The 27,968-nt window shown below is 48.0% G+C and overlaps 1 protein-coding gene across 2 annotated transcripts; it reads right to left on the reverse strand.

Annotated features, from left to right (window-relative positions):
* Positions 1–561: 561 nt before the first annotated feature.
* GLE1 (GLE1 RNA export mediator) lies at positions 562–27,927 on the reverse strand. Of its 2 annotated transcripts, none has more exons than XM_046022334.1 (16): positions 27,592–27,927; positions 23,944–24,165; positions 22,659–22,769; positions 18,203–18,351; positions 17,910–17,970; positions 17,400–17,660; positions 11,913–12,144; positions 10,624–10,736; positions 10,394–10,463; positions 8,199–8,341; positions 7,909–8,099; positions 6,197–6,326; positions 5,109–5,213; positions 3,642–3,724; positions 2,648–2,711; positions 562–1,790 (listed from the first exon to the last, which is right to left on the reverse strand). In XM_046022334.1, the coding sequence occupies exons 1-16, from the start codon at positions 27,925–27,927 to the stop codon at positions 1,722–1,724; spliced, it is 2,340 nt and encodes a 779-aa protein (XP_045878290.1). In that variant the 3' UTR covers positions 562–1,721. The 2 variants fall into 2 exon arrangements, with proteins under 2 accessions (XP_045878290.1, XP_045878291.1); XM_046022335.1 differs by lacking the exon at positions 562–1,790 and adding an exon at positions 1,797–2,442.
* Positions 27,928–27,968: the final 41 nt, after the last annotated feature.

Here is a 27,968-nt window from a genome sequence, read left to right on the forward strand (position 1 = left end):
TACACAGAAAACGATGGCGTCTGTAAAGCACAGGGAACGGAGGAAGCGCAAAGGGCAACTGGCCTTGTGGGGGGGGGGGGGCGACGTCACTGCAGGTTCTGCAGGCGAAACGGGTCTGTGCCCTGACACCCCCGCTGGGAGGCTCTGCCCTCAGGCACTGCTACAGAGCCCTGAAACGACTATGCTCCCAGCTAACCCAATTCTTGTGTCTTTGCAGGGGGAGGGGAAACTGAGGCTCAGAGGAGGTGAATGACCCACCCAAGGCCACAGAACGTAAAAGTGAATTGCCCCACGGCTCCTGACACCTTCCCCAGACTTGTGCTGTTGTCTCCACATGAAAAGACTTCGGTACTTTTCCATTCCTGCTCGACAAAACGAGGTCAGTTACTGGTACGTAATTCCAGAAAAGAAACAACCGAAAAACAACAATTTTCCCAAGGTGAAGGTCAAGAAGACAACGTAGGGAGAAAGACTAGAGCTAAGGCCAGTGACGTGCACAGGTCAAGGTATAGGAAAGCGGTCATATCACCCAACTAGATACTGGCAATGGGTTTTTAAAAATCAAGCTTTATTCCTTGTTTTTTTTTGTTGTTGTGGTGTTTTTATTTTTTTTTTTTTGGCACCAGAGCCAACGATTCACAGAATGTGTCATTTCAAGCCACCCAAGAGGACCAGGGGATCCCCCCGCCCCCCCAGAACACCTCCCCGCAGACGACAGAGTACAGAGTAGATCCATAGCTGCTGCGTGTTGTACCAAAGGTGGTGAGTCGCTCCTGGAACAAACCTCAATTCTTTTCTGAACAGCCGAGCTCTGAATTTCTGTAGTGGCTTCAGTCAGGCGAATCTATTATCGCTCTTTACTCAGGACATGTCAACAATTTTAAAGCAGTTCCCAAGTCCTCTCAAACACCTTTATTTTGTTTAACCCCCGAGTTATGCTCGTAGATGCTGGGCTCAGGTGTAATGCTGCAAGCCCGACTCGGCCTGTCTTCATCCAAATTCAAAAACAAACGCCGCCGCCGCCACCCCTCCCCCACGCCATCCTTGATTCATGCATCCCTCGCCATCCAGGGCCCAAACTCCAAATTAAAAGGACCAACAGTGCGTCTTTTTCAACATAACATGTATCAATGGTTCTAGTCTCAGATGCTAAACTACTTCTGATACAATCTGGGACTTAATCTTCGTCTACATCAGGCATTTCCTCTGAGTTTATAACGACTTCACGAGCTGAGAAAGGCACAACCACCACACGGGGAGCTGCGAGCGAGCATGTGGGCCTCGACCGTGAACCATACTCTGACCAGGAACAGCAGGACTTGGGGGCGGGGGAGGGTGCAGTGGAAGGGGCGGGCTCATTTCCGCTTCCGCTCAGAGGGAAATGGTGAAGGGACTACGTACTTCCTGCGAGACACCTGACACAAAGGGGATAAGGGGATGACCGATTAGACCAAGCGCTAAACCGCTCCTCACCACACTTCAGAAATGAGAAACGCTGATGCCACTTACTCTGCCATGGGGACCCCTTAAAGAGCCTTCAGCCTTTGAAGAGACCCCCAAGATTTAGGGAACCCTGAAAAGTCTCCTCTCCGAGGCGCCGCGTACAAATATATTGGTGGATTTCTAAATCTGACATGACTTCTCCCAAAATACAGCTGTTTTCAGTTGCTTTATTATTGTCCCTCTCAGACAAAACGGTGCTGGTGGGCGACGGAGGGCCGTCAGGAACGCCAGAAGGAAGAAGTCAGAAAGCCCTTGGGGACAGGAATCTCCTTGCGCTGCAAACATTTCTGGTCAGGGAAAGATGGAAAAAACAGTGATTTTTCTGGGTACGCTCCTCCGACATCGAGCATTTGGAAGCAGCTTTGAGGGACAGCGAGCTTAAGTCGTCCGAACAGCGGTCAGCAGCGGGAGGAGTGAGACCAACGCCACGCAGGAGCCTTCTGCCTCCGTGTGAACCGCAGCAGGGGACCAAGGCGAGGCTGTGGGTTCCGCTGTGCCGCCCCATCCCCCGCAGCCCTGCCTCATCCTTCTCGCCTGCCTTCTCCCACTCAGGCTACGGGAAAGTGGAAGTCAGGGGGCCGTCCCGGCAGACCTACCACAGGCTTCCAGGCTATTGGTCACACTGAGTCTCTGGTTTCCAGCAAACGGGAGGAAACGGGAGGACTCCGGCCGAAAAAGTGTGGTTTGTTCCCATGGAGAAGAGGGAGCAAACTTCCCAGTCCCCCCGAACTGAGACTGAGGAAGGAGCCTCAGCCAGCAAGCAAGAAACGTATTAGTGACGCCAGACTCACTCGGGACATTTTATTCATCCCTAAGGCAGCTTCCCCTCAGGCAGCATGGTCGGCAGCACATGAGAAGATGAAGAAATGCCGCCCCTTCAGGTGAAGGGGGAATCACGGACAAAAAAGCAGAGTTTGAAAACACCAAGTGGGGGGACGACTAGCTAGTTCAGTCACAAGAGAAGGTGACTCCTGATCTCGGGGCTGAGTCTGAGCCCCATGTGGGGTGTAGAGATGACTAAAATAAAATAAAATAAAATAATCAAGAGGAAGACTGCAATCCGAGAGCCTAGAGGTCCATGAGAGACATGGGCGCCCTCGAGGGCAACAGAAGCTCAGAATGTGTTGGTCTAAGGCCACCTTACCTCTAAGAACTGCTTGAGGCGTATGAAGGAACCCATCTGTCCTGAGCTTGTGATGGCTTCAATCCTACAGTGAGAGGAAGAAGACACACGGATCACAGCTGTGACTCCCACTCCCCTCTGGGAGAGGAGCTCGGGACCCTGCTGATCTAGAGGAAGGGGTAGATCGAATGACTCAGAGAGACGGCTTCTGGACTAACGACGCTGTCGTTCTTCCAAAGGGTCTCAGGCTTCTTTTCAAACCAAGGGATAAAGGAGAAGAGAGGACATTCCTTTCCAAGGTCTTTGCGATCAGGCAGGATGGGTGCTGCCAAGGCCTCTCCCCCAGCTGAAATGCCAGGGTGTTGAGAGGAATGAGAAGGGCACCTAAAGGCGAACGCCATGACAGCGTCAAGCAAACAGCTGCAGAAACTGATTTATTAAGGAAGTTGGATTCTCTGAGTTAATTCATGCCTGCATGTAATCACCGTCCCAGATTAGCTGGGAAGTTTGGAAAAAAACAGAGTAAAAAAAAAGTCAGGTATCTGTAACCCAGATTTCCTAATTCATTTTTCATTTAATATTTATATTATTTATATTTAATATATATTTAACATACATTTAAAAGACTCGGGCGCCTGGGTGGCTTAGTTGTTAAGCATCTGCCTTCAGCTCAGGTCATGGTCCCAGGCTCCTAAGATCGAAGCCCACATCGGGCTCCCTGCTCAGCGGGAAGCCTGCTTCTCCCTCTCCCACTCTCCCTGCTTGTGTTCCCTCTCTCGCTGTGCTTCTGTGTCAGATAAATAAAATCTTAAAAAAAAAAAAAAAATTTAAAAGACTCTCATTACAGTTCGAAAGCATTTATTCAAATGTCAAAGAGGAAAAAGAGAAGAGACGACGTCACACGTACTACAGGTGCTTCTGGAGTCAAACCCAGCACGTCACAGCGCACAGGGGTCTCTGACACCACGTGTTTCACCCACTGAATCCCACGTTGTCTACTCAACGTGCCACATACCTGGGGAAGTAGTCTTCTTTGATGAGAAGTATCATCTTCCAGAACTGCACTTGGTACTGCTTCATGAGGGCATTCCCACACACCTGCAGGGAAAGACAGGCGCCGTCAGACAGAGAATGCGAACTCACGCTCACGCGAGACTCCCGTACAGCGCACCAACCCTTTGCCTTTTACTCCTACCAAGAATTTCAGTGCCACTGAGCTAGCTCTGCAAGGGAATACATGGAAAGATCTAACCTTGTTCTGCAGCATTTCTCTGTATACGATAACACCTCCATTACACCAGACAGCCAAGAAGCCAGGTATTTTAGCAAACTGGAAAATGTGAATCCAACTTATTTATCCTTCTTTGATTCTACTGAATGGAAAGCTTTCTGAAGGCATGGCATTCCTCCCAGCCGTCGTAAGCAGAACATACAGAACATTACCATGTTCTCAAATTTATTCATGATCTCTGCTCATGTCGTGTGACTTCAGGAACTCTAGGGGGAATGGAAGCATTTGGCATTCTTGGTCGACAGCCCAGGTCTGTTACGGAATGTGCTCCAAGTCTTTAACCTTTAAGAAATGTCTCCTTTCCACGGAAACCCTTACTCTCATCCTATAGTGGTGGCCCCCCATGGGTAGACAGGACCGTAAAGAACCTTCTGGACGAGGGAGAGACCCGACCCAAGCTAGCTGATCAGACTTGTTTTCCCAGGAATGAGCGATCACCAACAGGGCATGCCAGCTGCACTACACCGGGCGGCCACACTGAGGCACAGGGCTGTAGCCCAGGAGGCCATCGTCTCCACTGTGCAGAGAACTAGAGAAAGCTGGTCTGCGCAGCAAGACCGAGGCAGCCTACAGGGAGAACGCAGGAAGGCCCGCTAGCCCCAGAGAGACTCTTGGTACCTGGTAACATTCTAGTTCCTGGTTCCAGGCCCACATGACGGTTGACTGTACATTCTACCCTTGGTTCTGGGAGTCACTTCTCTATCCCTAAAACAAATGTCCCTTTCTGCTTCTGCTGGGATGTACAGATATTGTCTTCTTTATAACAAGAAGACAAGCACACAGAGAAAGAAAGCACAAGGGGAGGGCCGCCTGGGTGGCTCAGTGGGTTAAAGCCTCTGCCTTCGGCTCAGGTCATGATCCCAGGGTCCTGGGACCGAGTCCCGCATCGGGCTCTCTGCCAGGCGGGGAGCCTGCTTCCCTCTCTCTCTCTGCCTGCCTCTCTGCCTACTTGTGATCTCTACCTGTCAAATAAGTAAAATCGTAAAAAAAAAAAAAAAAAAGCAAGCAAGCACAAGGGGAACAGTAGCCAAAAGCAGGTTTGTCTTTAGCACTCGGGGAAACGTGTGGCACCGGGTCCTAACGCTGCTGACCATCAGCCTCTGCGTCCGTACTGTTTACCGACGCTGGCCTCGTAGTGACCGAAGGCTGCTTCAACCACTGTCTCTCTCGTGTGGTGACTGCATTACGTACCTCCAAGAAGTCGAAGAGGAGGGTGGCTGTCACATCCGACAGGGGTTCCATATTTAGGATTTGTGCCAACCAGCGCCAGCCGTGATTTAAACCATGAGGATGACTCTGGGAGTGGAGACACTAGGTCACGATTTGATCTCATTGTATCCAGAGATCTAAGCCCCCAAGGTTATCCTCCAGCCATTACTAAGCGACACGGACCCCTGGATCATCAAAATCAAGCACATGCCACAGGGTAGAAACAACACAAGACGAACAAATTCTGTTTTCAAACGTGCCAACACCTTGGAACCCACCCATTCATTACAGGAACCCCAAACCCCCATGTGGCAGCTTTGGTTTCGGGGATCCCAACAGTTACCTGTACAGACATTTACTTATTATTCTTGGTACTTTTAGCACAGAATGGGACTCAGCAGGTACACGGTAAAAACTTAGATTCGATCCACTTACGATCCCTTCTCTTTAGGTCTCCAAGTACTTCACTTCTCCAGGTCTCTAACCTGTATCCTTTGAGTAAAGCACTGGGCTAGCAGGTCAAAGCCTTGCACCCCAGCTGTGGCTTTGTCACTGGCAGTGTGTGTCCCTAAAGTTCGCTGAGACCCCATCTGCTCAGCTGTGACATGAGGCACCAACTAGGTCTAAAATGACACTGAACTGGGGCGCCTGGCTGGCTCAGTTGATAGAGTACGTGACTCTGGATCTCAGGGTCATGAGATCGAGCCCCATGCTGGGGCTAGAACTTACTTAAATAACAACAACAACACCTGATACGGTATCATTTAGAGCAGTCCTCTTCTAATAGAATCTTCTAAACTTCATGACTGGCTTACAACAGACAGACGCTCTTACAAACCCCGGTCTTTAAAGGGCTCAACTAAGTCAGTTTTTGAACAAATAGCTTTGCTGGTCCAAGTTTCCTAACACTCAACACCAACTTCTCTAAAGCACACCAAGGGGGCCGCGATACACACGAAGTTCTCGTGTAATGAGGCCACCCCCGCGGCAAGAAGGGCAACAGGCCCGGGGGGACAAGATACACAAATACGGTCTGACCTCTCACTGGGAGAGCAGGCCGTCTCCACTACCTCCTGCCGGCTCCCGTACGGCCACCGCAGCTGGATGATGGCGGCGTAGAGTCGGATCATCCCAGACATGCGCTTTAGAAAGTTGTCCTGCTGTTCCACTTTGGAGTCCTTCACTTGGTAGCCGAGCATCCTGCGTGGGAAGAAAACATTCAACGTGATAAGGTCAAAGCGAGGGTGACAAATCACGGCTTTTTCTGGCTAAAAGGAACAATCTAGTACTGTAACATATAGCATTATTATTATTATTATTAGCAGTAGTAGTCTTTTATTTTTTTATTCTTTTTAAACATTTCATTTATTTGAGAGATAGAGCGAGAGAGCACAAGCAAGGGGAGAGGCAGAGGGAGGGAGACATTAGAATCCCTGCTGAGTGGAGAGCCCGACACAGGGCCCAATCCTAGGACCCCAGGATCATGACCCAAGTGGAAGGCAAATACTTAATTGACTGAGCCACCCAGGGGCCCTAATATTAATCTTTTAAAGTAGGCTCTGTGCCCAGTGTGGAGCTTGAGGTCTCCATCTCGTGACTGAATAGCCACATAATCTACAACTGAGCCAACCACACGCTTCTATTTTTTCTTTTTTTAAAGTAAGCTCTAGGCCCAACCGAGGGCTCAAACTCACAAGCCCAAGATCAAGAGTTATATGCTCTACTGACTGAGCCAGCCAGGCGCCCCTTTTTAACATTATTCTTACTATGTATCATTATTTTTACTACATATCGTTATCTCTGCAGAACACTTTGTTTACAAAGCACGCATATGGGCAATCACATCTCTGTATCACATAAGTCCCACAAGGCAAACTCACAGGATTTTTTAAAAAACCATTTTTAAGCAATCTCTACACCGACATGGGGCTTGGGCTCACAAGCCCAAGATCCGGAGTCACACGCTCTACCAACGGAGCCAGCCAGGCCCGCCAAAGTCACAGGACGGATGGATATCACTACTCCCGTTTGCAAATAAGGAAAATGATGCTCACAGAGCTTAAGTGATTGGACATTTTGCAAATCATTAAATGATGAAGCAGGGCACAATTCTAAAGCCCCTGGATCCTGGACTCAGCGTTCTTCTATACTAATTATTGCACCTGAATCCACAAAATCCCAAAGCAGCCAGTTTGTATGAAAGACATTGGATTCTCTGATAGAACATTCCAGGTATGTATAAGGAGCTGTGAAATGAAGGAGAATGAATCCCAGTACATTTCTTTTCTCTTAGGATTATTCATTTATATATGTATATATGTATATATATATATATATATATATATATATATGTATATATATATATAGTTAAAGATTATTTATTTGTTTATTTGACAGAAAGAGAGATCACAAGCAGGCAGAGAGAGGGGAAAGCAGCTCCCCGCCGAGCAGAGAGCCCGATACGGGGGCTCGATCCCAGGACCCTGAGATCATGACCTGAGCTGGAGGCAGCGGCTTAACCCACTGAGCCACCCAGGTGCTCCTCATTTATAGTTTAGACAGAGAGAAACAGAGTGCACACAGGAGCAAGGGGAAGGGCAGAGGGGGAGAGAGAGAATCTCAAGCAGACTTGGTGCCCAGCCTCCCACGACCCTGAGCTCGTGACCTGAGCTGAAACCAAGAGCCAGATGCTTAACCAACTGTGCCACCCAGACACTTGCAAACCCCAGTTTTATTTGCATTTCATTCACCCTGAGGAGAGTGAGGAGAAAAACCCCCTCACCTCTGATAGTCTTCCAACGCCATTCCCTCCTTGAAAGTCGGGTAGAAGGGAACAGAGTAGGGGCACTTCCTGTGGAGGTGAGCGAGGATGAGGTCGCCCACTCTGGGGTGCAGCTCCCAGATCCCGGCTGCCACCACCGCGATGGGGAACGCTGCCTCGTGGTGGGAGGCCACCTCCTCCTCTCCTTGTTTCTGCGGGAGCGGAGACCGGACCGCTTGAGTCACTGTGAAGAGAAGCTTAAAGGCTGCGCACCAGCCTCTCCCCAGACCTCTGGCAACAAGGTTTCTCACCACGAATTTCTCGGCCAGCTTGTACTGCACGAAGTCCAGGCCCTGTGGGTTCAGGGTGACGGACACGGAGTGCCCGCCACACTGAACGGGTTTTCCAGAGAGCAGGCTGTGGATCTTGTCGAAGATCTCCTTCAGCTTTGAGCCTGGGTATGACAAAGCCGGTTAAAAGCCTCTACTGCAGACCACTCTGCTTCTCGTCACTGCATTAAGAAGGCCTCCACGAAAATCCAGCCGTGCAGCCCCCCACAAGGTCAGAACCTGCAGCAAAAATACTACTGCAGAAAAATATATGACACGCAAATAAAATACGTGCTGTCTGGGGTGTACAAGGGCATGAAACGTGGTGCCACTTCAAAGGAGCTCCTCGTTTGGGAATGAACGCCTTCTGAAACTGACACACCGAACAGAGCGGGAAATGGTACGGAAACAGGCGTGCAATGGCTGCAGATCCCACGGGCTGTGGCCGACATCCCTAGAGGAGTCATTTGTGTCTCTGGGAAAACCTTTCTAAAGGATCTTCCCAGCTCTCAGTGACTCCTCCTTCCCCGGGACCGGCCTCCCTCCATCCTCAGACACACCGAGGTGGGCTCGGTGGCTGTGTGCCCCAGCCCCACACTGGCTACGGTTTGACGAGGAGGGACCAGCTGAGCCAATCAGCTAGCGACTGAGTCACCTCCTGGGAGCGGCTGGCCCGGCTACACACGTGCTCACGAACACCAGGCCCCTGCACCGGCCAAGTGGTCCGAAGAACAGTGGTCTACCTCGTAAGATCAGAGATGTGCAGAGGGAAGATGAGAAAAAAGATTCCTAAGGTTTCTAGCTGCTGAGACCCAGCCTCACTCCTGCCAGCAGGTTCTGAGAAACACCCCTGTAGCTTTAGAATAAATGCTTTTTGGGGGGCCTAAGCAGATCTAAATTGGTCTTCATTCCTCAAACCTTACTGAGATTCCAAAATAGCAGCTCCCACTCCTGCTAAGTCACACTTCTGTACTACTTTCCTGATGGTTTCAAAGGACCAAAATTTCCCATCAGCCCCCTTCTCTGTGCTGCTCCAGTTAGCAAAGTCAGCTCCCAACCCCCTGCATGGCATGGCCTCCCACATCCCATATGCCACACCAGCACCGGAGACATTTAAGTTCTGCTCCACATCTAACCACTCATGGATGTCTGCCTTTCAAGAGGCAGGAATCAGACCATCTCCTTCTCCGTCCGCAGCACATACTGGGCCCTGACTCCAGAGCATGTCTGCTTCTGGCTCTTCAAGGACTTAACCGTGATGGTGCAGATGAAGGGAACATAGGAAATGTGCAGTAGTGCAAACCAGCAAAACTCGGACCTACTCAGAAGGTAAGAATGAAACAGGTCTGGGGAGCCTGAGGAGAGGAGTCAGGGGGTGGCCTGGCTATCACATCAAGCTCACCCTCATTGATGCTGTGAGCAAAGGAAATGGCACTTTAAAGTCCTGAAAGTGATTCATGTTTATTTATTTGTACCTTGCCCTGATCTGGAGAGAACCTCAGGCAGCAGAGTGATACGTAAGTTCTGTCATAGCCCCTCCCACGGGCAAGAACTGCAACTTGTCAACACATTATAGGCAACGAGTGAGTCAGGGGAACCAGGACCCAGGCTAAGTCAGAGCAGCTTTTCCACTGTTCACGCTTGCCAGCCACCGGGCCGCACGGCTTGGAAGCTGGGGGCTTCCACATCTAGAGCTCGAGAGAAACGAACCACTTTTTCTGAATGAGAGAAAGAAGGGTCTTTCCCCTGTCTCGTTCTCACTCTCGAAAGCTCAGTCTCCAGAGAGAACAGGAAGACTTTCTAAAGTATGAAGGCAGGTTTCGAGCTTGGACAAGCTAATATTATAGGACAAATGCAAAGAAGGCGAGTCACATCTTAGGTTCCTGGAGCGATGTCTTTAGCAGGGATTTTCAACATCACGTAAGAGGCTTCCTAAAGAATTTACTGTTAACATGCAGCTTATTTATAAAAAGCTAGTCAACCAACGTGTAACAAGTACCTTCTACGTGCTGAAGAAGAAACAAAGGAGAGTAAGACCTAACTCATACATGCCTGATCCAAAGTCACCTGTCTGAACAGAGTCTGTCCACAGGAAGCTTACCGAGGAGTACATCTGGAGTCTTAAAAAACAGAACAAAGTGAAGCGGAAGGCCACGTTCTTAACTCCTCTGACCAACCTGCAATGGTGGAGATCTGGCTCACTGGGATGGTGGCAGCCTTCTGGAGGTCCATCTTTATCTTTTTGACCTGCCGGGAGAGAACGGGGAGAGGCAGGCAGTGTTTGGAAGGGCAGAGTAGATGCCACGAGGATTATGGAATGTGACACGTTAGCGACATTCCTTTGGGACACGAGGCTGTTTACAGAACTACCAGGCCCCGAGGGTTCCCGATCGACAGCCCTCCCTACCTGACTGTCTTTGCTGTTGGTCAGTTCCTCAAAGGCCAGCACGCACTGACGAGAAGCGGCCTGCAGCTGCTGGTACCACTGCATTGTACTGTCCTGTACCTTCACCTGGAGGCCTGAGAAAAGACAGGCTTTTGTAATAGCTAGCATTCACTGAATACTGTTGTCTGTTTGTTTGTTTAGTAAAGATTTCATTTATTTATTTGACACAGAGAGACACAGCGAGACAGGGAACACAAGCAGGGGGAGTGGGAGGGGAGAAGCAGGCTTCCCATGGAGCAGAGAGCCCGATGCGGGGCTCGATCTCAGGACCCTGGGATCATGACCAGAGCTGAAGGCAGATACTTAATGACTGAGCCACGCAGGTGCCCCCACTGAACACTTTAAAATATATATATATATATATATTTATTTAAGCAATCTCTACCTCCAGTGTAGGGCTCGAGCCCATGACCCAGAGATCAAGAGCCGCACGCTCTTCTGCTGAGCCAGCCCAGCACCCCTTCAGCGAACACTTAATATGAGCCAGGCACTGTTCTCATCAGCTGATATAGACATTGTTTTCACTGTCACAATAACCCTACGAAGTAGATACCATTATTATCTTTGTTTTCTAGACAAGGAAGTAGGTGTAGAAAGGTTAATTTGCCAACGTCACATCGCCAGGAAGTAGAAAAACTACATTCCCATGGATCTGGCTCCAAAGCCAGCCTTCAACCATGACGCTATACTGATCCTCTCCTATGTATTAAATGAGCATCTACTATGTACATATGTATTTTACACTTAGAAGGCCAATAAATGATTGTTACATTATTTTAAAGACTCAGAGCAGTTGAGATGCCTAGTTGGCTCCGTCAGTTAAGCGTCTGCCTTCGGCTCAGGTCATGATTCCAGGGTCCTGGGATCAAGTTGCCCATCAGGCCCCCTGCTCAGCAGGGAGTCTGCTTCTCCCTCTGCCTCTGCCTGCAGCTCCCACTGCTTATACTCTCTCTCAAATAAATAAAATCTTAAAAAAAAACCCAAACCCAAAAAAACCCAACCCAAAAACCTCAGAGCAGCAAAACCCGGGATAATACATGTACCAGAACGATACATAATTTAAGTCCCCATGGCAAGCGTCTGGTTCCACATCAACCAGACTGCATGTAGATTCAGTAAAAATTCAGTAGTAAATTTTACTTTATATAAAAGTTCTGGTATATCGTCCTGAAGCTTAACACCGTATTGAAACACATGCTCGTTTCCTTTCACACTCTAGATGAAAGGACGGTATCCACGGCAGCACCCACCTTCGTTCTGTTTCCCTCCTGGGCCCTGGCTGGGAGCTGGGGCCTCTCTGGGGACCTCCGGGCCCTGCTGCATCTTTGACTCCTGCCGCTTTTCTCGGGCCGCCTCCTCGTCCTGCCTCTTCTTGTCCTCACAGGCCCTGGCGATCTCCTGCTGCAAGCTTGTCAGGAGGTCCCGCATTTCCTGCAGGGCTCTCTCCGCCACAGCCTGGTCCTCTGCTGTGGGAAAGCCGTTCTGTCAGGGGGACAGAGGGAGAGCTTAGTGTCCCTTCTCTAGGCACCTGGGAAGCCGAACCACAGCTCACACACGAGTTAACAATTTCTAAGCCGGAACTGCTGCACCCATGGAGTGCCCACGTTCAACATGTTGATGCCTACTGTCTCCTGTGCTCCTAAAGGTAATAACCGATTTACCGTCACACCCACAGACACACCGAGTATGGATTCTTCCATGCTCTCACCAACACTGGCTGGGATAACTTTTTACAAGTTGGTGACAGTAGTCTAGATAAAAATGATACTGTATTTTGGGACCCCTGGAGGGCTCAGTTGGTTAAACAACGGCCTTCGGCTCAGGTCATGATCCTGGTGTCCCAGGATTGAGTCCTGCATCAGGCTCCCTGCTCAGCAGAGAGTCTGTTTCTCCCTCTGATCCTTCCCCCTCTCATGCTCTCTCTCTTTCACTCTCTCTCTCAAATAAATAAAATCTTAAAAAAAAAAAGATAGTTTTGGTTTTTTAAAAGATTTTATTTATTTGACAGACAGAGATCACAAGTAGGCAGAGAAGCAGGCAGAAAGAGGGGGAAGCAGGCTCCCTGCTGAACAGAGAGCTCGATGTGGGGCTCGATCCCAGGACCCTGAGATCAAGACCTGAGCTCAAGGCAGAGGCTTAATACAGATCATGACCTAAGCCAAAGACAGAGGCTTAACCCACCCAGGTACCCCGATACTGTATTTTAATTTGCATTCCATATATTAATGGTGATATTTACACTTAATTTCAGGGGTCACCTAGATGGCTTAGTCAGCTGAGCATCTGCCTTCGGCTTGGGGTGTGATCTCAGGGTCCTGGGATGGAGTCCCATATCTGGCTCTCCGCTTGGCGGAGGGAGGGAGCCCTCTCCCTCTGCTTGTTGCTCCCCCTGCTTCTGTGCTCTATCAAATGAATAGATAAAATCTTAAACAAAACAAAAAAAACCACTTAGTTTCAAATTTACCAATTATATTTCTCCTTTTACAGCTGCTTGTCCTGTCCTTTGCTCATCTTTCTGTTAGTGGAATGGAAGTAGAGAGAGAGTGATTTATTTACCTTTTCTCCCATAGATCTTAAGAGCTCTCTCTGAACAAGGACATTAAATTTTGGTCTGCTATAAATGTTACAAATGTTTCCTAAGTTATGAAGTGTCTTTCAGTTTTGTGTACTCTTATCTATTGATCCTTCCCATTAGACTTCTGTTTTCATTGCTATGCCTCCACACCTTAACATAATTCAAACATTCGGGGCACCTGGGTGGCTCAGCTGGTTAAGCGGTTGCCTTCGGCTCGGGTCATGATTCCAGGGTCCTGGGATCGAGCCCCGCATCGGGCTCCCTGCTCAGCAGAGAGCCTGCTTCTCTCTCTCCCCCTCTCCTTGCCACTCTGCTTACTTGTGCTCTCTCTCTCACTCTCTGTCAAATAAATAAATAAAATATTAAAGAAAAAATAATTCAAACATTCACCTAGATTTTTTTCACTGAACATGATTTATTTCTGTTTGTCTCTTTGACAAAGATTACAGAGTTAGATGAAAGAATGGTACACATTTAATCTTTATTTTTTATTTTATTTGACAGAGGGCGAGCGAGCATAAGTGGGGGGAACAGGAGAGGGAGAAGCAGGCTTCCCGCTGAGCAGGGAGCCTGATGCAGGGCTCAATCCCAGGACCCTGGGATCATGACCTGAATTGAAGACAGACAACCTACTGAGCCACCCCGGTATCCCTCTTTTTTTTGTTGTTTTTTTAAAAGATTTTTTACTTCTTTATTGAGATTGAGTGTTAAGAGAGAGAAAGCACAAGAAGGGAGGGGCAGAGGGAGAAGCAGACTCCTCTCTGAGTAGGGAGCCCTGTGCAGGGCTCAATCCCAGGACCCTGGGATCATGACCTGAGCCAAAGGCAGACATTTAACTGACTGAGCCACCCAGGTACCCCTAATCTTTACTTTTATGATTCTAATTAATCTTTTCCCAACTGATCTGAAATGGTAACTTTTTTTTTTTTTTAAGATTTTATTTACTTATTTGACAGACAGAGCTCACAAGTAGGCAGAGAGGCAGACAGAGAGAGAGGGAGGAAGCAGGCTCCCTGCTGAGCAGAAAGTCCGATGTGGGGCTCGATCCCAGGACCCTGAGGTCATGACCTGAGCCGAAGGCAGAGGCTTTAACCCACTGAGCCACCCAGGTGCCCCTGAAATATTAACTTTTTTTTAAAAAAAAGATTTATTTGAGAGAGAGAGACAGATGGCTCACAAGCAGGGGAAAAGGCAAAGGGAGAGGGGAAAAGCAGACTCCCCGGGTGAGCATGGAGCCTGATGTGGGCTCGATCCCAGCCCTCTAAGATCATGACATGAGCCGAAGGTAGACGCTTAACCATTTGAGCCACCCACCCACCCAGATCAAGAGTAGCATGCTTTTTTTTTTAGTATATGTGCTGCCGAAGCGAGCACAAGAGTAGCATGCTTTTACGACTGAGTCAGCAAGGTGCCCCCTGTATTCACTTTTTTAAAAAGATTTTATTTTTAAGTAATCTCTGCATCCAACACAGGGCTTGCACTCATGACCCTCAGAGCAAGAGTCACGTGCTCTACAGACTGAGCAAGCCAAGTACCCTCCCCCCCTTTTACATTGTATTTATTTATTTGACAGAGAGAGACACAGCGAGAACAGGATCACAAGCCAGTGGGGAAAGGGAGAGGGAGAAGCAGGCTTCCCACTGAGCAGGGAGCCCGATGCGGGGCTTGATCCCAGGACCCTGGGATCATGACCTGAGCTGAAGGTAGATGTCTAATGATTGAGGCACCTAGGCACCTCCTGCCAGGCACCCCTAATTTAAAATTTTTTTATATTTAAATTCAGTTCTTCAGTCACAGTAGCCATATTTTAAGTCCTCAGCAGCTACATACAGCTAAGGGCTACTGGGTCGCAGAGCATAAATATGGAACATTTCCATCACCACAGAAAGTTCTGTCGGATGGCACTGTCCTCAAGTTACCAGTTCACAGAAAACATAGACAATAAAGAAACCTAATACAATATACCACAGCGTTAGGGTTAGCAATTGCATTCCAGAGTTTTCCAGAATGTAGGAAATTTTATAGAACCAATGATCTGGATTCTTTGATCATTAAATGGCAAGGAAAAAGAAATAAGGGATATGGAGTCTTGAGATTAAAAGACTTAATTAAGAGACAAAAACCAAAAGGCTGAACCTTGTGTAGATGGTAATGTTCCAACCAACAAAATTTGAGACAGGAGTGCCTGCCTGGGTGGCTGTTGGTTAAGCGTCTGACTTCAGCTCAGGTCTGATCGCAGGGCTCCATGCTCAGCGGGGAGTCTACTTGTCCCTCTGCCCCTCCCCCTGCTGGAGCACGTGCACGCTCTTTCTCTCTCTCTCTCAAATAAATAAATTAAGATCTTAGGAAAAAATTTTAGACAAGTGGAAAAATTTGAACGCTGATTAGATATTTGGTCATAAAAGTTATCGGTTTTTTCAGATGCGATATTAGTATTCTGGTTACGTGAGCAAAGAATTTTATCTCTTAGAGATCCAGACCAAGTCTTTTCTCAGATAAAGTAATTAGGTCTGAGAACCATCATAAAGCCATTCCGGAGAGAGCGCGTCGCAGGGAGGAGAGACAAAACAAGACTGCCATGCGCTGACTCTTGCTCAAGCCGGGGAATGGTCGCATAAGGGCTCCTACCGCTGTTCTAGGCTTGATGGCTTGAAAAAGACTTGGAGGCTTGAAATTTTACAAAAAGGAAAGGTAAACAAAAGCTATAAAGCTAATTCAAAGGGAATGATAAACTATAAAAATAAACTTCGGCCTCAAATATGATACATGCATAAAGTTCTTAATATGTAGAACCTGTGTCAGCTGGACTTTAAAAACAAAAACTCGGGTACGAATATGAACTAAGGGCAAGAACACACATTTCATGGGGCGCCTGGGGGGCTCAGTGGGTTGGGCCTCTGCCTTCGGCTCAAGTCATGACCTCAGGGCCCTGGGATCGAGCCCCACATCAGACTCTCTGCTTGGCAGGGAGCCTGCTTCCCCCTCTCTCTGCCTACTTGTGATCTCTCTCTGTGTCAAAATAAATAAAATCTTGAATAAAAAAAAAAAAAGAACATACAATTCAGAAAAATGTGAATTGTAGGGGGAGACTCTGGCTGGCTCAGTAAAGTCAACAGAGCACATGACTCTTGATCTTGGGGTCCTGAGTTCAAGCCCTCCGCCGGGCATGGAGCCTACTTAAAAAAAAAAAAAAGGAAAGAAAACTGGGGCGCATGGGTGGCTCAGGGTCCTGGGATCGAGCCCTGCTCAGTGGAAGCTGGTTCCCTCACTCCCACTCCCCATGGTTGTGTTCCTCTCTTGCTGTCTCTGTCAAATAAATAAACAGAATCTTAAACAAATATATATGAATTGGTACAAGTTTTGGGTAACAATCAAGAACCTTAAAATTCTTTGACCAAGGAATTCTGTTTCTAGGAATTTTTCTCAAAGAAACACAAGACACATATAAAATGGTATCACTACAGGGGCGCCTGGGTGGCTCAGTGTGTTAAAGCCTCTGCCTCTGGCTCAGGTCATAATCTCAGAGTCCTAGGATCGAGCCCAGAATCGGGCTCTCTGCTCAGCGAGGAGCCTGCTTCCCCCTCTCTCTCTGCCTGCCTCTCTGCCTACTTGTGATCTCTGTCAAATAAATAAAATCTTAAAAAAAAAAAAAAAGATTAAAAAAAGTGATATCACTACAGTGCTATGCACGATAGTATAAATACGAAAACTTGAATGTTCAACAGCAGGCATGTTCTTTTCGAATGATTTGGTATGATTAAATGTGGGAACTATCCAATTCCGACAACTTCTACGTGTCACGGCAATAGCTGCAGTTTTTAACACTGCTTTAATTAAAAACATCAAAATATCGTTAATGGGTATCGTAATTATGCATTCAAAATACAATGTTAACTGAGAAAAGCAATGTACACACCTGTGAGGTTTTAACTTTCACCACAGCTTTGCAGGTGTTCAATAAAATTGTTACAGAATGAACACCACTATTTCGCAATCAGAATAAATAACGATTTGTTTACCCTAAGACAGGACACCTGGTATGTACAGGAGTCCAATCTGGGATGGGGATAACTGCCCCCCACACACAGACTCCTTCTCGGGGAAGAAAGATGAAATGCTAACCAGGATTATCTCTTCCAGGTCCCTCCTCCACGTCCCTCACCTCAGACGTGGCCCGAATGATCCCCGAGACAAGGCCGCACAGCTGGTTGCCTCGGGTCCGGAGGGCGGCCGGGTCGAGCTTCAGCAGGTCTCCGTGCGGCTGGGCCTCGGAGGCGTCCAGCTGCTGGTTGAGGTGCAGCACCTCCTCCTGCAGGGCGTAGAGGCTCCGCAGGCGGGCCTGGCCTTCTTCCTTCCGCAGCCGCTCCTGCTCCGCCTGCTTCAGCCGCTGCTGCTCGGCCTCCCGCAGCTTCAGGTTGAGAATCTACAGAAAGGGCGGTCCGGTTACCTCTCCCTGAGGCGCCCCTGGGCCTTCTCTTTCTACCTCCCCCCAAACCCTTTGGGGGTTCCATATGTTCACAGGTGGGCCCAGAACTGGAAGAGGACGCCCCCAGGTGAGCCCCGTGGAGACGCGATCTGGGCCAGGTCCTCCACGCAGGTTGGCCAAAACCCGACTCTGGGCAGCTTAGAGCCAGACCCGGAAACACCCAGGTGGATTCTCCCAAGCTCTGACCTTCGCTCTGTGACGATGCTCAGCTTTCAGCTTCTCTTGGTGGCCCAGGGCCTCTCTGGAGCTGCTCAAGAAAGGGCAGGAAGGGCAGTCAGGCATGCTTCCAGAAAACGTCTTAGCTCCCCTCTCCTGAGAGCCTTCCTTCTCTTCGTGATGCACTGGTCATCGTTCGAAGTTAGAAGCTTCTCTGGCTCTTTTGTTTGGACATTTCAGGCCTCAGAAGCAGCCCAACTCTTTCCCTTTGGGTTTTGTGCTGGGAAAGAGGTGCCGCTGAGCACGCGGACAGCCCCGCTCACCTCTTCTCCATCACTTCCCGGAAGTCCCGGAGCTCCTTGTGATGTTGTAGCTCCTTCCGCTCGTCAAAGCGCTTCAGTTGCTCACATGCCATCTCGGACAGGGCTCGCACCTTCCTCTCCTGCTCCTCTTGCCACTGCCGCAGGCCCTCCTGCAAAGGATCGGCACCGGCTCTTCGCCACTCGCTCGCTCACCCACGGGAATTACCCTCCCGCCCGTCCTTGGCTCCAGAGACACTCAAGGGCGCGGAACCAGCTGCTTACTTCTCGGAAGCTACACTCGAGTTGTGTCTCCCCTCTGGGTGGAGGTTTACACTCAGCTGTTTTGGAAAGCTCCTCCAATTTGCCCCATTCGGTTCCTGTCACTCCGGTATCCGCCGAGAATGAACACGTATCTACCAACACAGGGTCAAACAGCCCTGCGCGTCTATGCCTCCAACCCGTGCGTGCTGATGAGGGTTCCAAGTAACTGGCAGAAATCCTCATCGGAGTCCATAAACATGCTGTGCCCATTCCTACCGCACTCCCTTCCTTACCGTATCGTCTCTGCCTCCATCTCCTCCCCTACCTCCACACAGGAGAGTCCCTTCCTCTATTCCTAAGGGCATCAGGTGTCCCACTCACCACTCGGGACAGTACTCACACATGGTTTTTAAGGGTGATGTTGACATTTTAACTATCAAAAGTTAAAGTGTATAAATCCTTTGACACTAGTTTAATTTTAGGAATTTATCCTGAGGAAATATTTGCAAGCATGTGCAAAGATACATGTACAGGACGCCTACAGCGGCCCTGCGGATGATGGTGATAAATTTAAAACAATTTAAATTAACTGGGGATTGACTAAAGCTATGACAGTGGGTCGGACTAAGAACACCCGGCAGCCTTCAAACCAGATGAGCTGCTCTGCGTACCGGGATGACGATACAGCCAAAGGTATTGTGAAGACACTACGTTTTCCTATTTTAAAGCTTCCGGTGCAAGAATGCAAAGTGACCACAAGCATACATAACGTCGCCTCTGAGCCTCGGTTTAAACAGAGAGTGCGGAAGGAAAAAAAGACTCAACAACAGAGAGCACATGGGCTCGTCAGCAAGGAAACACTTTCAACATGCTTCTGGAAGATAGAAAGTTTCTATGGAGGAATGTGGCCCGACAGAGCGGGGCTGAGAAAACAGGAGGACACACACACACACACACACGCACTTGCACGCGCGCACACACAAGCGGGCTACGCCCCTTGGCGAGAGAGCCAACCTAGCAGAACCTCAAAGAGGCTCCAGACGGGGAAATGCCAGGACTGAAATCCGGCGGGGTTCATGGGGCTGAAAGCAGAAACAGCTGAGTGTTTGTGGACAAAATAGTCAGCCCTTACTTACCCCTGCCCTGAGATCAGATCAGAACAGCCAACAGCCAGGCGCCTATGCTGTAATCTTTTTTTTTTTTTAATATCTTTCTCACGTGTTTCTTTGCCTGTATCTTTGGCAAAGTACCTCACTTTGGCCCATTTTGTGCTTGATTTGTTTTTACTATTGTGTTCTGTGTAATGACTTAAAAAGAGATCTGCGCAGGGGCGCCTGGGTGGCTCAGTGGGTTAAGCCGCTGCCTTCGGCTCGGGTCATGATCTCAGGGTCCTGGGATCGAGTCCCGCATCGGGCTCTCTGCTCAGCAGCGAGCCTGCTTCCCTCTCTCTCTCTCTGCCTGCCTCTCTGCCTACTTGTGATCTCTGTCTGTCAAACAAACAAACAAATAAATAAATAAATCTTTAAAAAAAAAAAAAAAGACTGCTCTGACCAAGAGGGCACGGGAAATAGAAAGAATGTCACACAACTTCCAAGACCAGGTTATAAAAGGCCACACGACTCGGCCAGTGTTTCTTAGGATGCTTGCTCTCAGAACCCGACTGCTATGCTATGAGGATGCCCTGCCGTGGGGAGAAGACAGATGTTCCAGCCAACAGCTCAGTTCAACTGCTACCCCGGTGGCGGGGAAAGCCACTTAGAGAACTCTGGCCCCAGTCGCCGCAACCGCGTGGCCTCTAAGTGAGGACCACCCAGTGGAGCGGGTTGACCTCCAGAAACGTGAAAGACGGTGATGAAATGCCAGTGGTGGTGGCAAGCTGCAAGTCTGGGGGTGATTTGTTACACGATCACACATATTCCCACCCCTAAAACATGCAGAGTTCTTCCATATAAGAAAACGAAAAAGCTGCCCGGAGATAACTAGACCGTCTAGCATGGAGGCTGGTGTTCCGGAACAATACCAAAGGAATGCGGACACTCAGGAAGCCCAAAAGCATGATAATCTTGCTCCTGACTATGCACCTGGAAGCCTTGGTCCAACCACTGGCAAAGGAAGGCCCTCAGCTATTAGAGGAAACTCTGTGCCCTAGGAGATCGTGAACAACTGGAAAATAATGAATCTAGAAGAAACGGCTATTTCAAGGAACACGATTAAATCTGAAAAAAGGACTCCAGTATGATAGGAGAATAAAATGCTCTGAAAAAAGAACAAGTGGAGAATAAGAAAAAACTCATCAGTTAAAAAACTATATATATATACATGTCTTTTCAAACCACAATGGAGGGATAAAATAAAGAAATCTTCTGGAAAACAGAGAAAGACAAAAGGAAAATGAGAGAAAGAAGAGGAGAAATAGGGAATTAATCTAGGAAAGCCCATCTCTGACTAATAAAAGTTCCCAGAAAGAACCAAGGAAATGGAGAGGAAGACAAACCAATCAAAGGGGGAAAAACTTGGGCGCCTGGGTGGCTCAGTGGGTTAAGCCGCTGTCTTCGGCTCAGGTCATGATCTCGGGGTCCTGGGATCGAGTCCCGCATCGGGCTCTCTGCTCAGTAGGGAGCCTGCTTCCCTCTCTCTCTCTGCCTGCCTCTCTATCTACATGTGATCTCTCTCTGTCAAATAAATAAATAAAATCTTTAAAAAATAAAATAAAATAAAAAATAAAAAAACCAGCTGGGAGACAGCCACCTTCAACCCTGCCATAGAAGTTTAAAAAAATAAAAGGGGGGGGGGGAACTTCCCCAGAGATGAAGGACAGAAGTGTTCAGCTGAAAGGGCTCCACCTATCCAGGATCTACCCACTCCTCACTGTGCACATTGCTACCACCTGAGTGGAAGCAGTCATCGCCTTTCACTCAGAGTACAACAGCTTCTACACACTTTGTACTTATTTCTCTCGTTTACTCCGATCTCTCCTTACCAGTGTAGACGCCCCATGAGGGCCTGGATTCGTGTCTGCTTTGCTCAGTCTTTTCTCTAGACAACGGCATCTAAGTGCTCGGCAAGCACAGGACAGCCTGACAACTACTGGCTGACTCCGTGGATGAATGAATGGAGGGCAGATGCCAGAAGACTTGCACTTTATAAACTCATGTCATCTGGGGAATGTTTATAAAATCATGCATTGCCTTTCTAATTAAAAAAATAATAAAGTCAGGGGCGCCTGGGTGGCTCAGTGGGTTAAACCTCTGCCTTCAGCTCAGGTCATGATCTCAGGGTCCTGGGATCAAGCCCCACATGGGGCTCTCTGCTCAGCAGGGAGCCTGCTTCCCCCTCTCTCTCCACTTGCCTATCTACTTGTGATCTATCTCTATATATCAAATAAATAAAATCTTTAAAAAAATAATAATAATAAAGTCAGCTCTTTGGGCTCAGATCTAGTTGGTCTTGACATGGCAAAGGCACCCAGAGGGTTGGAATCCTCTGTAAATACGGGAGCAGTGATGGGGCCTCCCTCAGGAAAAGGGCGGAGAAGAGTGAAATAAACCAGCACATGCCAAGTCCACGTGCTCCTTCTGTGGCAGAAGCAAGATGAAAGGACGAGCTGTGGGGAGCCGGCACTGTGGTTCCTGCACAAACACGGCAGCCAGTGGGGCCCGGACCTATGGCATTTGAAACACTGCCAGCCTATAATAAATGGGTTACTTTACGTAACGCAATTATTGGTTTGTTGTTAAATTTACGAATTAGGTCTTCCAATTTCTGTTGCCTTAATGTTGTTTTCTCAAAAGACTTGGGAATTAAAATCTTTCTAATTTTTAATGGCAAAGTATGAAAAAATAATAAAGTCAAATAAATTATTAAAGTACTGTTATTCTTTCCTCAGGAGGTTGTTAAGATCCATCTTCTCAGTACAACCTTATCGGATAGCCCTAGATCATCTTCAAATTCTGAAGAAGTAAATGGAAGCCAGGGAAGTCTAAGAAATTTTCTTGAAGTCATATGTAAATCCTAGAAGAGCTAGGATTTGAACCCAGATCTCCCTTCAGAGAGCTCCCTGTCACTGCTACGTTACACTATCTCCCCAAATGAATTGGGAGCTACCAGCTCTGGTGACGGGACAATTAGCACGAGGTAGACGTCCATGATGCCTGCAGAACTGCGCCGACACATGGCTCCCTCAGGACAAGCCTGCTCGACCTCATGGGTCACTCACCGTCCCTCTCATCCTGTGTACGAGCTCATACATTCGGATGCAGCCTTCCACCTGGATCCCCCGGGAGGACTGAAGTACCATAGGTTCTGTATGCCGGGACTCATGTTTGCCCTATGTAGACCAAAAAAATGGAAAAATTAAGCATTCTAGATGGTAAACTTGGTGTTATCCCTTCTAGATGAAAACCACATCCCTACTTATGAGTAATAACCATAAGAACAATAAAACAATTTAGGTTAGAACCAGTGTGCTTGGGGCGCCTGGGTGGCTCAGTTATTAAGCATCTGCTTTCAGCTCATGTCATGATCCCAGGGTCTTGGGATCAAGCCCCACATCGGGATCCCTGCTCGGCGGGAAGCCTGCTTCTCCCCTTCCCACTCCCTCTGCTTGTGTTCCCTCCTTCCCTCGATCTCTCGTGCTATCAAATAAATAAATAAAATCTTTTTAAATTAATTTTTTAATTTTTTATTAACATATAATGTATTATTAGCCCCAGGGGTACAGGTCTGTGAATCGCCAGTTTCACACACTTCACAGCACATACCTTCCCTAACCCAACCACCTTCTCCCTACCTGCCTCCCCGCCCCCCCCCCCCCCGGCAACCCTCAGTTTGTTTTGTGAGATTAAGAGTCTCTTATGGGGGGCACCTGAGTGGCTCAGTGGGTTAAAGCCTCTGCCTTCAGCTCAGGTCATGATCCCAGGGCTCTGGGATCGAGCCCCACATCGGGCTCTCTGCTCAGCAGGAAGCGTGCTTCCCCCTTCTCTCTCTGTCTGCCTCTGCCTACTTGTGATCTGTCTGTCAAACAAATACATAAATAGTCTCTTATGGTTTGTCTCCCTCCCAATCCCATCTTGTTTCATTTTAAATAAATAAAATCTTAAAAAAAAAAAAAAAAGAACGAACCAGTGTGCTTTTCATGATGTTGCTCTTGTTCTAATTGTTTTCCTCAGTAAAGGAAATAATAATATAAATTATATTTATATTACGATATACAAACCAACGAATGGCTTGTTGCTTTGGAGAGTTTTTTTGTTGTTGTTCGTTTGTTTGTTTTTGCTTAATTTTTCCCCTTTCTTCTGATAGTGTCCATTTGTGCTGAGGTGGTTTGGATGGGGCAATCCAACCCCACATCCCATAATCAACACACTCAACGTGGGGCTCAAACTCACAGCCCTGAGAACAGGAGTCGCACACTCCGCCACCACATGAGCCAAACGCGACCCCTTATACTTCAACTTTTCGGCCACCACTGCCTGCCATCTCCCGCTGAACACAAACCTTACCTCGGCTCCATCTGCAGTTGCTGAGGAGGACGGTGAGCGGGCAGGGGTTCTGACAGGAGATCCAGGAACACATGAAGGTTGGTCGAGGGCGGAGGCGGATCTAGAGGATGCTGAGGTCTCAGAAGAAGGTGGGTTCTCTTGTGTGTGAGGTAAGACATGGTCTACCACCCAGCCGGAGTAGGAAGACAGCTTGGGAAGAGACATACATTCTTCCAAGACATCCTACAGAGAAGAAGAGGGGGAAGCCCAGCTTGCATGTCAACTGATTCAAGCAATCAGAAATTAATTTTGTCCTTATTTCCCACTACCTGACTTACTGGTAATCTACGAAGGCCTGAATAAAGACGTACACACACACATACCAAAGACCCATTCTAATTGTATTAACAATCAGAGATGAAGAGAAAGTTGTTTGCTTGCTTCTCTCTCTCTCTCTTTCTGAAATGGCTCAGTCAGTGAAGCATCTGACTTTGGCTCAGGTCATGATCCCAGGGTCCTGGGATGGAGTTCTGCATGGGGCTCCCTGCTCAGCGGGGAGTCTGCTTCTCCCTCTGCTCCTCACCTCCCACACGGCTTTCTCTGTCTTGCAAAAATAAATAAATAAAATCTTTTAAAACAATAGTCATGGACAAGTGGTTACTGACCTAAAGGCCAATGCCTTAAAATAAATGGGATTTAAAATATAAAGCCTATAAAACAAGTTCTAGCCGCCCTTCAATATGTGTGCGACAACGGACTCAACTCTACCAGTTAACTACTATCTCTGTGGAACTGCCATACGGCGCTTCAAACCAGAGAAGCTTGCACTATTTCACCGTAGTTAAAATGCACAGCAATTCTGGCTAAGAACTTGACTCAATGTCATGAAAATATGACCAAGAAATATGGGAAAAGGCTACAACAGCGATTCAGAGCACTGAGTGTGGAACCAGCCTTTCTTAGCCTGAGTTCCATCCCTGCATTTCACTCACCTGCGTGACCATGAGCAAGTTACCCAACCCCTCTGTGCCTAGGCTTCATCACTTCTAAAACCGAACAATAAAGGATTCACCGCAGGAGATCTGGAGAGGCTTAAATGAATAATAAATGGCTTAAAAGACTACCTGGCCCATATTAAGTTATTATTTTCCCTAGATCAGTGGTTCTCCAGCAGGATCAGTTTCACCCTCCAGTATATGTCTGGAGACATTTTCTGTTGTCACCACTGGGAGGGTATTATTGGCGTCTAGTCGGTGGAGGCCGTTACACATCCCACACCGTAAGACAGCAGCGGCAGCCCCTCACAACAAAGAATTATTTGGCTCAGCCCAAAGTGTCAATAATGTTGCAGCTGAGATATACTGATCTAGATCACAGGCACACATCCCATGCGCAATAAAAAGATATTCGATCCACGGAGAATAATCCAGACACAGAAGGAAACAGGCTACATGCACACTTCATAAAGTAATGGGACTCATTTCCAAGCCGTAATAGAAATAATGTTGAGACAACACCCTTTTCCTCATTCCTTACACCAAAATGTATTCCAGGGCTAAAGTTTCAAATGTAAAAACAATAAAACCGCACATACAAAACCCACCATAAACATAAAAAATGTCAACTGACAAACTAGAAAAAAGTATGTCTAGTATGTATCACAGATAAAGTACTAAAAAAAAAAAAAAAAAACTTGTAAAATTTGGGGTGAAGAAAAACTCCATTAGAAAAATGAGCAGAAGGGGCGCCTGGGTGGCTCAGTGGGTTAAAGCCTCTGCCTTCAGCTCAGGTCATGATCTCGGGGTCCTGGGATCGAGCCCCGCATGGGGCTCTCTGCTCAGCAGGGAGCCTGCTTCCTCCTGTCTCTCTGCCTGCCTCTCTGCCTAACTTGTGATTTCTGTCTGTCAAATAAATAAATAAAATATTAAAAAAAAAGAAGAAAAATGAGCAGAAGACATAAATCAATTCACCAAAAAAGACATAAAATTGGCTCCCAATGGGATGCCTGGGTGGCTCAGTCAGTTAAGCGTCCGCCTTTGGCACAGGTCATGATCCCATGGTCCTGGCATGAGTCCCACATCAGGCCTCTGAGCCAGGAGAGCCTGCTGCACTCTCTGCCTGCCGCTCCCCCTGTCTGTGCGTGTGCATGCGTTCTCTCTCTCTCTCCTTCTGACAAATAAAATCTTAAAAAAAAAGATTAAAATTGACTCTTGAATATGTGAAAAAAAATGTTCAATCTGAATTACAAAAGGCACTGTAACACGATCCTGAGAGCTCATTCTTACCCATCAGATAATCAAAAATTAAAGGTATAATAATACATTCTGTTGACAAGGCTGTTGGCAAAAAGACACGACCTTTTGTTGACTGGAAAGCAATTTGATGCATCTGTAATGGGGGGCGGGGGGACACCTACCTTTACCTTTTCACCCATTAATCTCAAGTCTCAGAGTTTATCCTGAAGACACATTTCCCACATAATGAAAATACACACATGCACGCGCACGCACGCACACACACGCACACACACACAAGCTTACCAATAATGGATTACAACTCATGGAATAAAACAGGAACCCAAGAGTACATGATGATACAAATAATCATTAAACGTGAGAAAAGAAAGCTCCTCCTAACAGCAGAATGCCAACTAGCAAGTGTAGAAGGAACGGTGGGTATCAAAGAAACGTCATTTGGTCACCTCACAGGGGTAACTGATTCAGACAGAAATAATGAATGCCAATGGCTGAGGTTTTGACTAGGAAAAGGATACTTGTGTACTCTTGGACTACCTCCTCAAAAGATACTAATCAGTTACAAAAGGAAAAATGAGGCATTTTAAGTGCAGTTATATGGCAGGTAACCAAGTGACCGGGTGATCAAGGTTAGGATTCCCAGCGTTACGAGGGGTTGCGTAATAAGTGTGCTTCCTGATATGACTGAGAACACGCATCATTTCCATGGTATTCCTGCCAAAAATGCACAGCATGACGCCACACCAGACAGACCCATGCTGGGATTCATGCGAGGGAAGGCAAGTTATGTATTCCCTAAAACTGCCAGTGATATTATAAGACAGGGAAATGCTTCAGAATTGTCCCACATGTAAGTGTAAAGAGACAGGTAACATCCTATCTGCAACTAATTATCAGCAACTCGGGTACAGGAGCTATGCCTTAACCTTGTCCGCGGCCCTACAGTCTAGGCTTGGGTTTGCAAATTCTAGGTATAGGGGACATACCCCATTAAACTTTCCGTCTGCCCAATGTCATCTAGAATTTTGGTCTTTTCAATCGTTCTCCGCTCAGTCTGGATCTCCCAGCACAAGAGACGTGCAGTACATAACTGACCTCGAGAGGGCTGCTTTCACAGCACAGCGGAGGGGTCTAACTCTGGGGGTGGCAACGAAGCCTTTCGAGAGAAGAGCACCTTTGGAATAAGAGAAGTTCCCTGAAAGGACAGTATAGGTAGGAGAAGGCAGACACTCGAGGACACGGAGATGCATACACGGGAGTCCAGAAACAAATGCGGGTTGTCAGAAAAACGCACGTGTTCCCAGTGCAGGACTTGCCGAGGGCTAGGGACCTGCAGGGTCCCAGGGCTAGGGACCTGCAGGGTCCCGGGGCCAGGAGCCGGAAGGACACCGCCCACTCCGGGGCCCCCGCTCACCTCGCCCCGCAGCAGCCAGTCGCGGTGGTAGCAGAGTTGACCTTTCTCAGAACTGCGCAGCGCCTGCAGAGTCTCCCAGCAGCGACCCTCAGACGGCATGGCCCAACTAAAGGAGCTTCTCAAAGTCTCCACCTGTGACAAAACAAGTCCTCGAATCAGCCGCCCGGAAACGGACACTAGCTTCCGCTTCCGGGCCGCGCCGGCGCCGCGCAGCGCAACCCCGCCCCTAACGACTGCGTAGCCCCGCCTCCGGCGCCGAGCCCGCTCGTCGTTGCACTTGCGCATAGGGTTTGGACCCCCGAGACCACCTCTCTTGCTTGGAGTTGGGAACAGCATCTTTTGAAAGCTGGAGTCTTTCAAACATCAGCATGTTTTGA

The sequence above is a fragment of the Meles meles genome, chromosome 11, assembly GCF_922984935.1.
Source record: "Meles meles chromosome 11, mMelMel3.1 paternal haplotype, whole genome shotgun sequence".
In the NCBI taxonomy this organism is placed as follows: domain Eukaryota; kingdom Metazoa; phylum Chordata; class Mammalia; order Carnivora; family Mustelidae; genus Meles; species Meles meles.

What these genes read in the sequence shown, in the direction of transcription:
- GLE1 (XM_046022335.1), bottom strand. Translation starts at nt 27,927, where the DNA reads ATGCTGTTCCCAACTCCAAGCAAGAGAGGTGGTCTCGGGGGTCCAAAC. An exon ending in CGGGAAGTGATGGAGAAGAG is followed by an intron (nt 17,971 to 18,202) that starts GTGAGCGGGGCT and finishes TTTCTTGAGCAG; the next exon opens with CTCCAGAGAGGCCCTGGGCC. An exon ending in CCAACAGCAAAGACAGTCAG is followed by an intron (nt 10,464 to 10,623) that starts GTAGGGAGGGCT and finishes CTCTCCCGGCAG; the next exon opens with GTCAAAAAGATAAAGATGGA.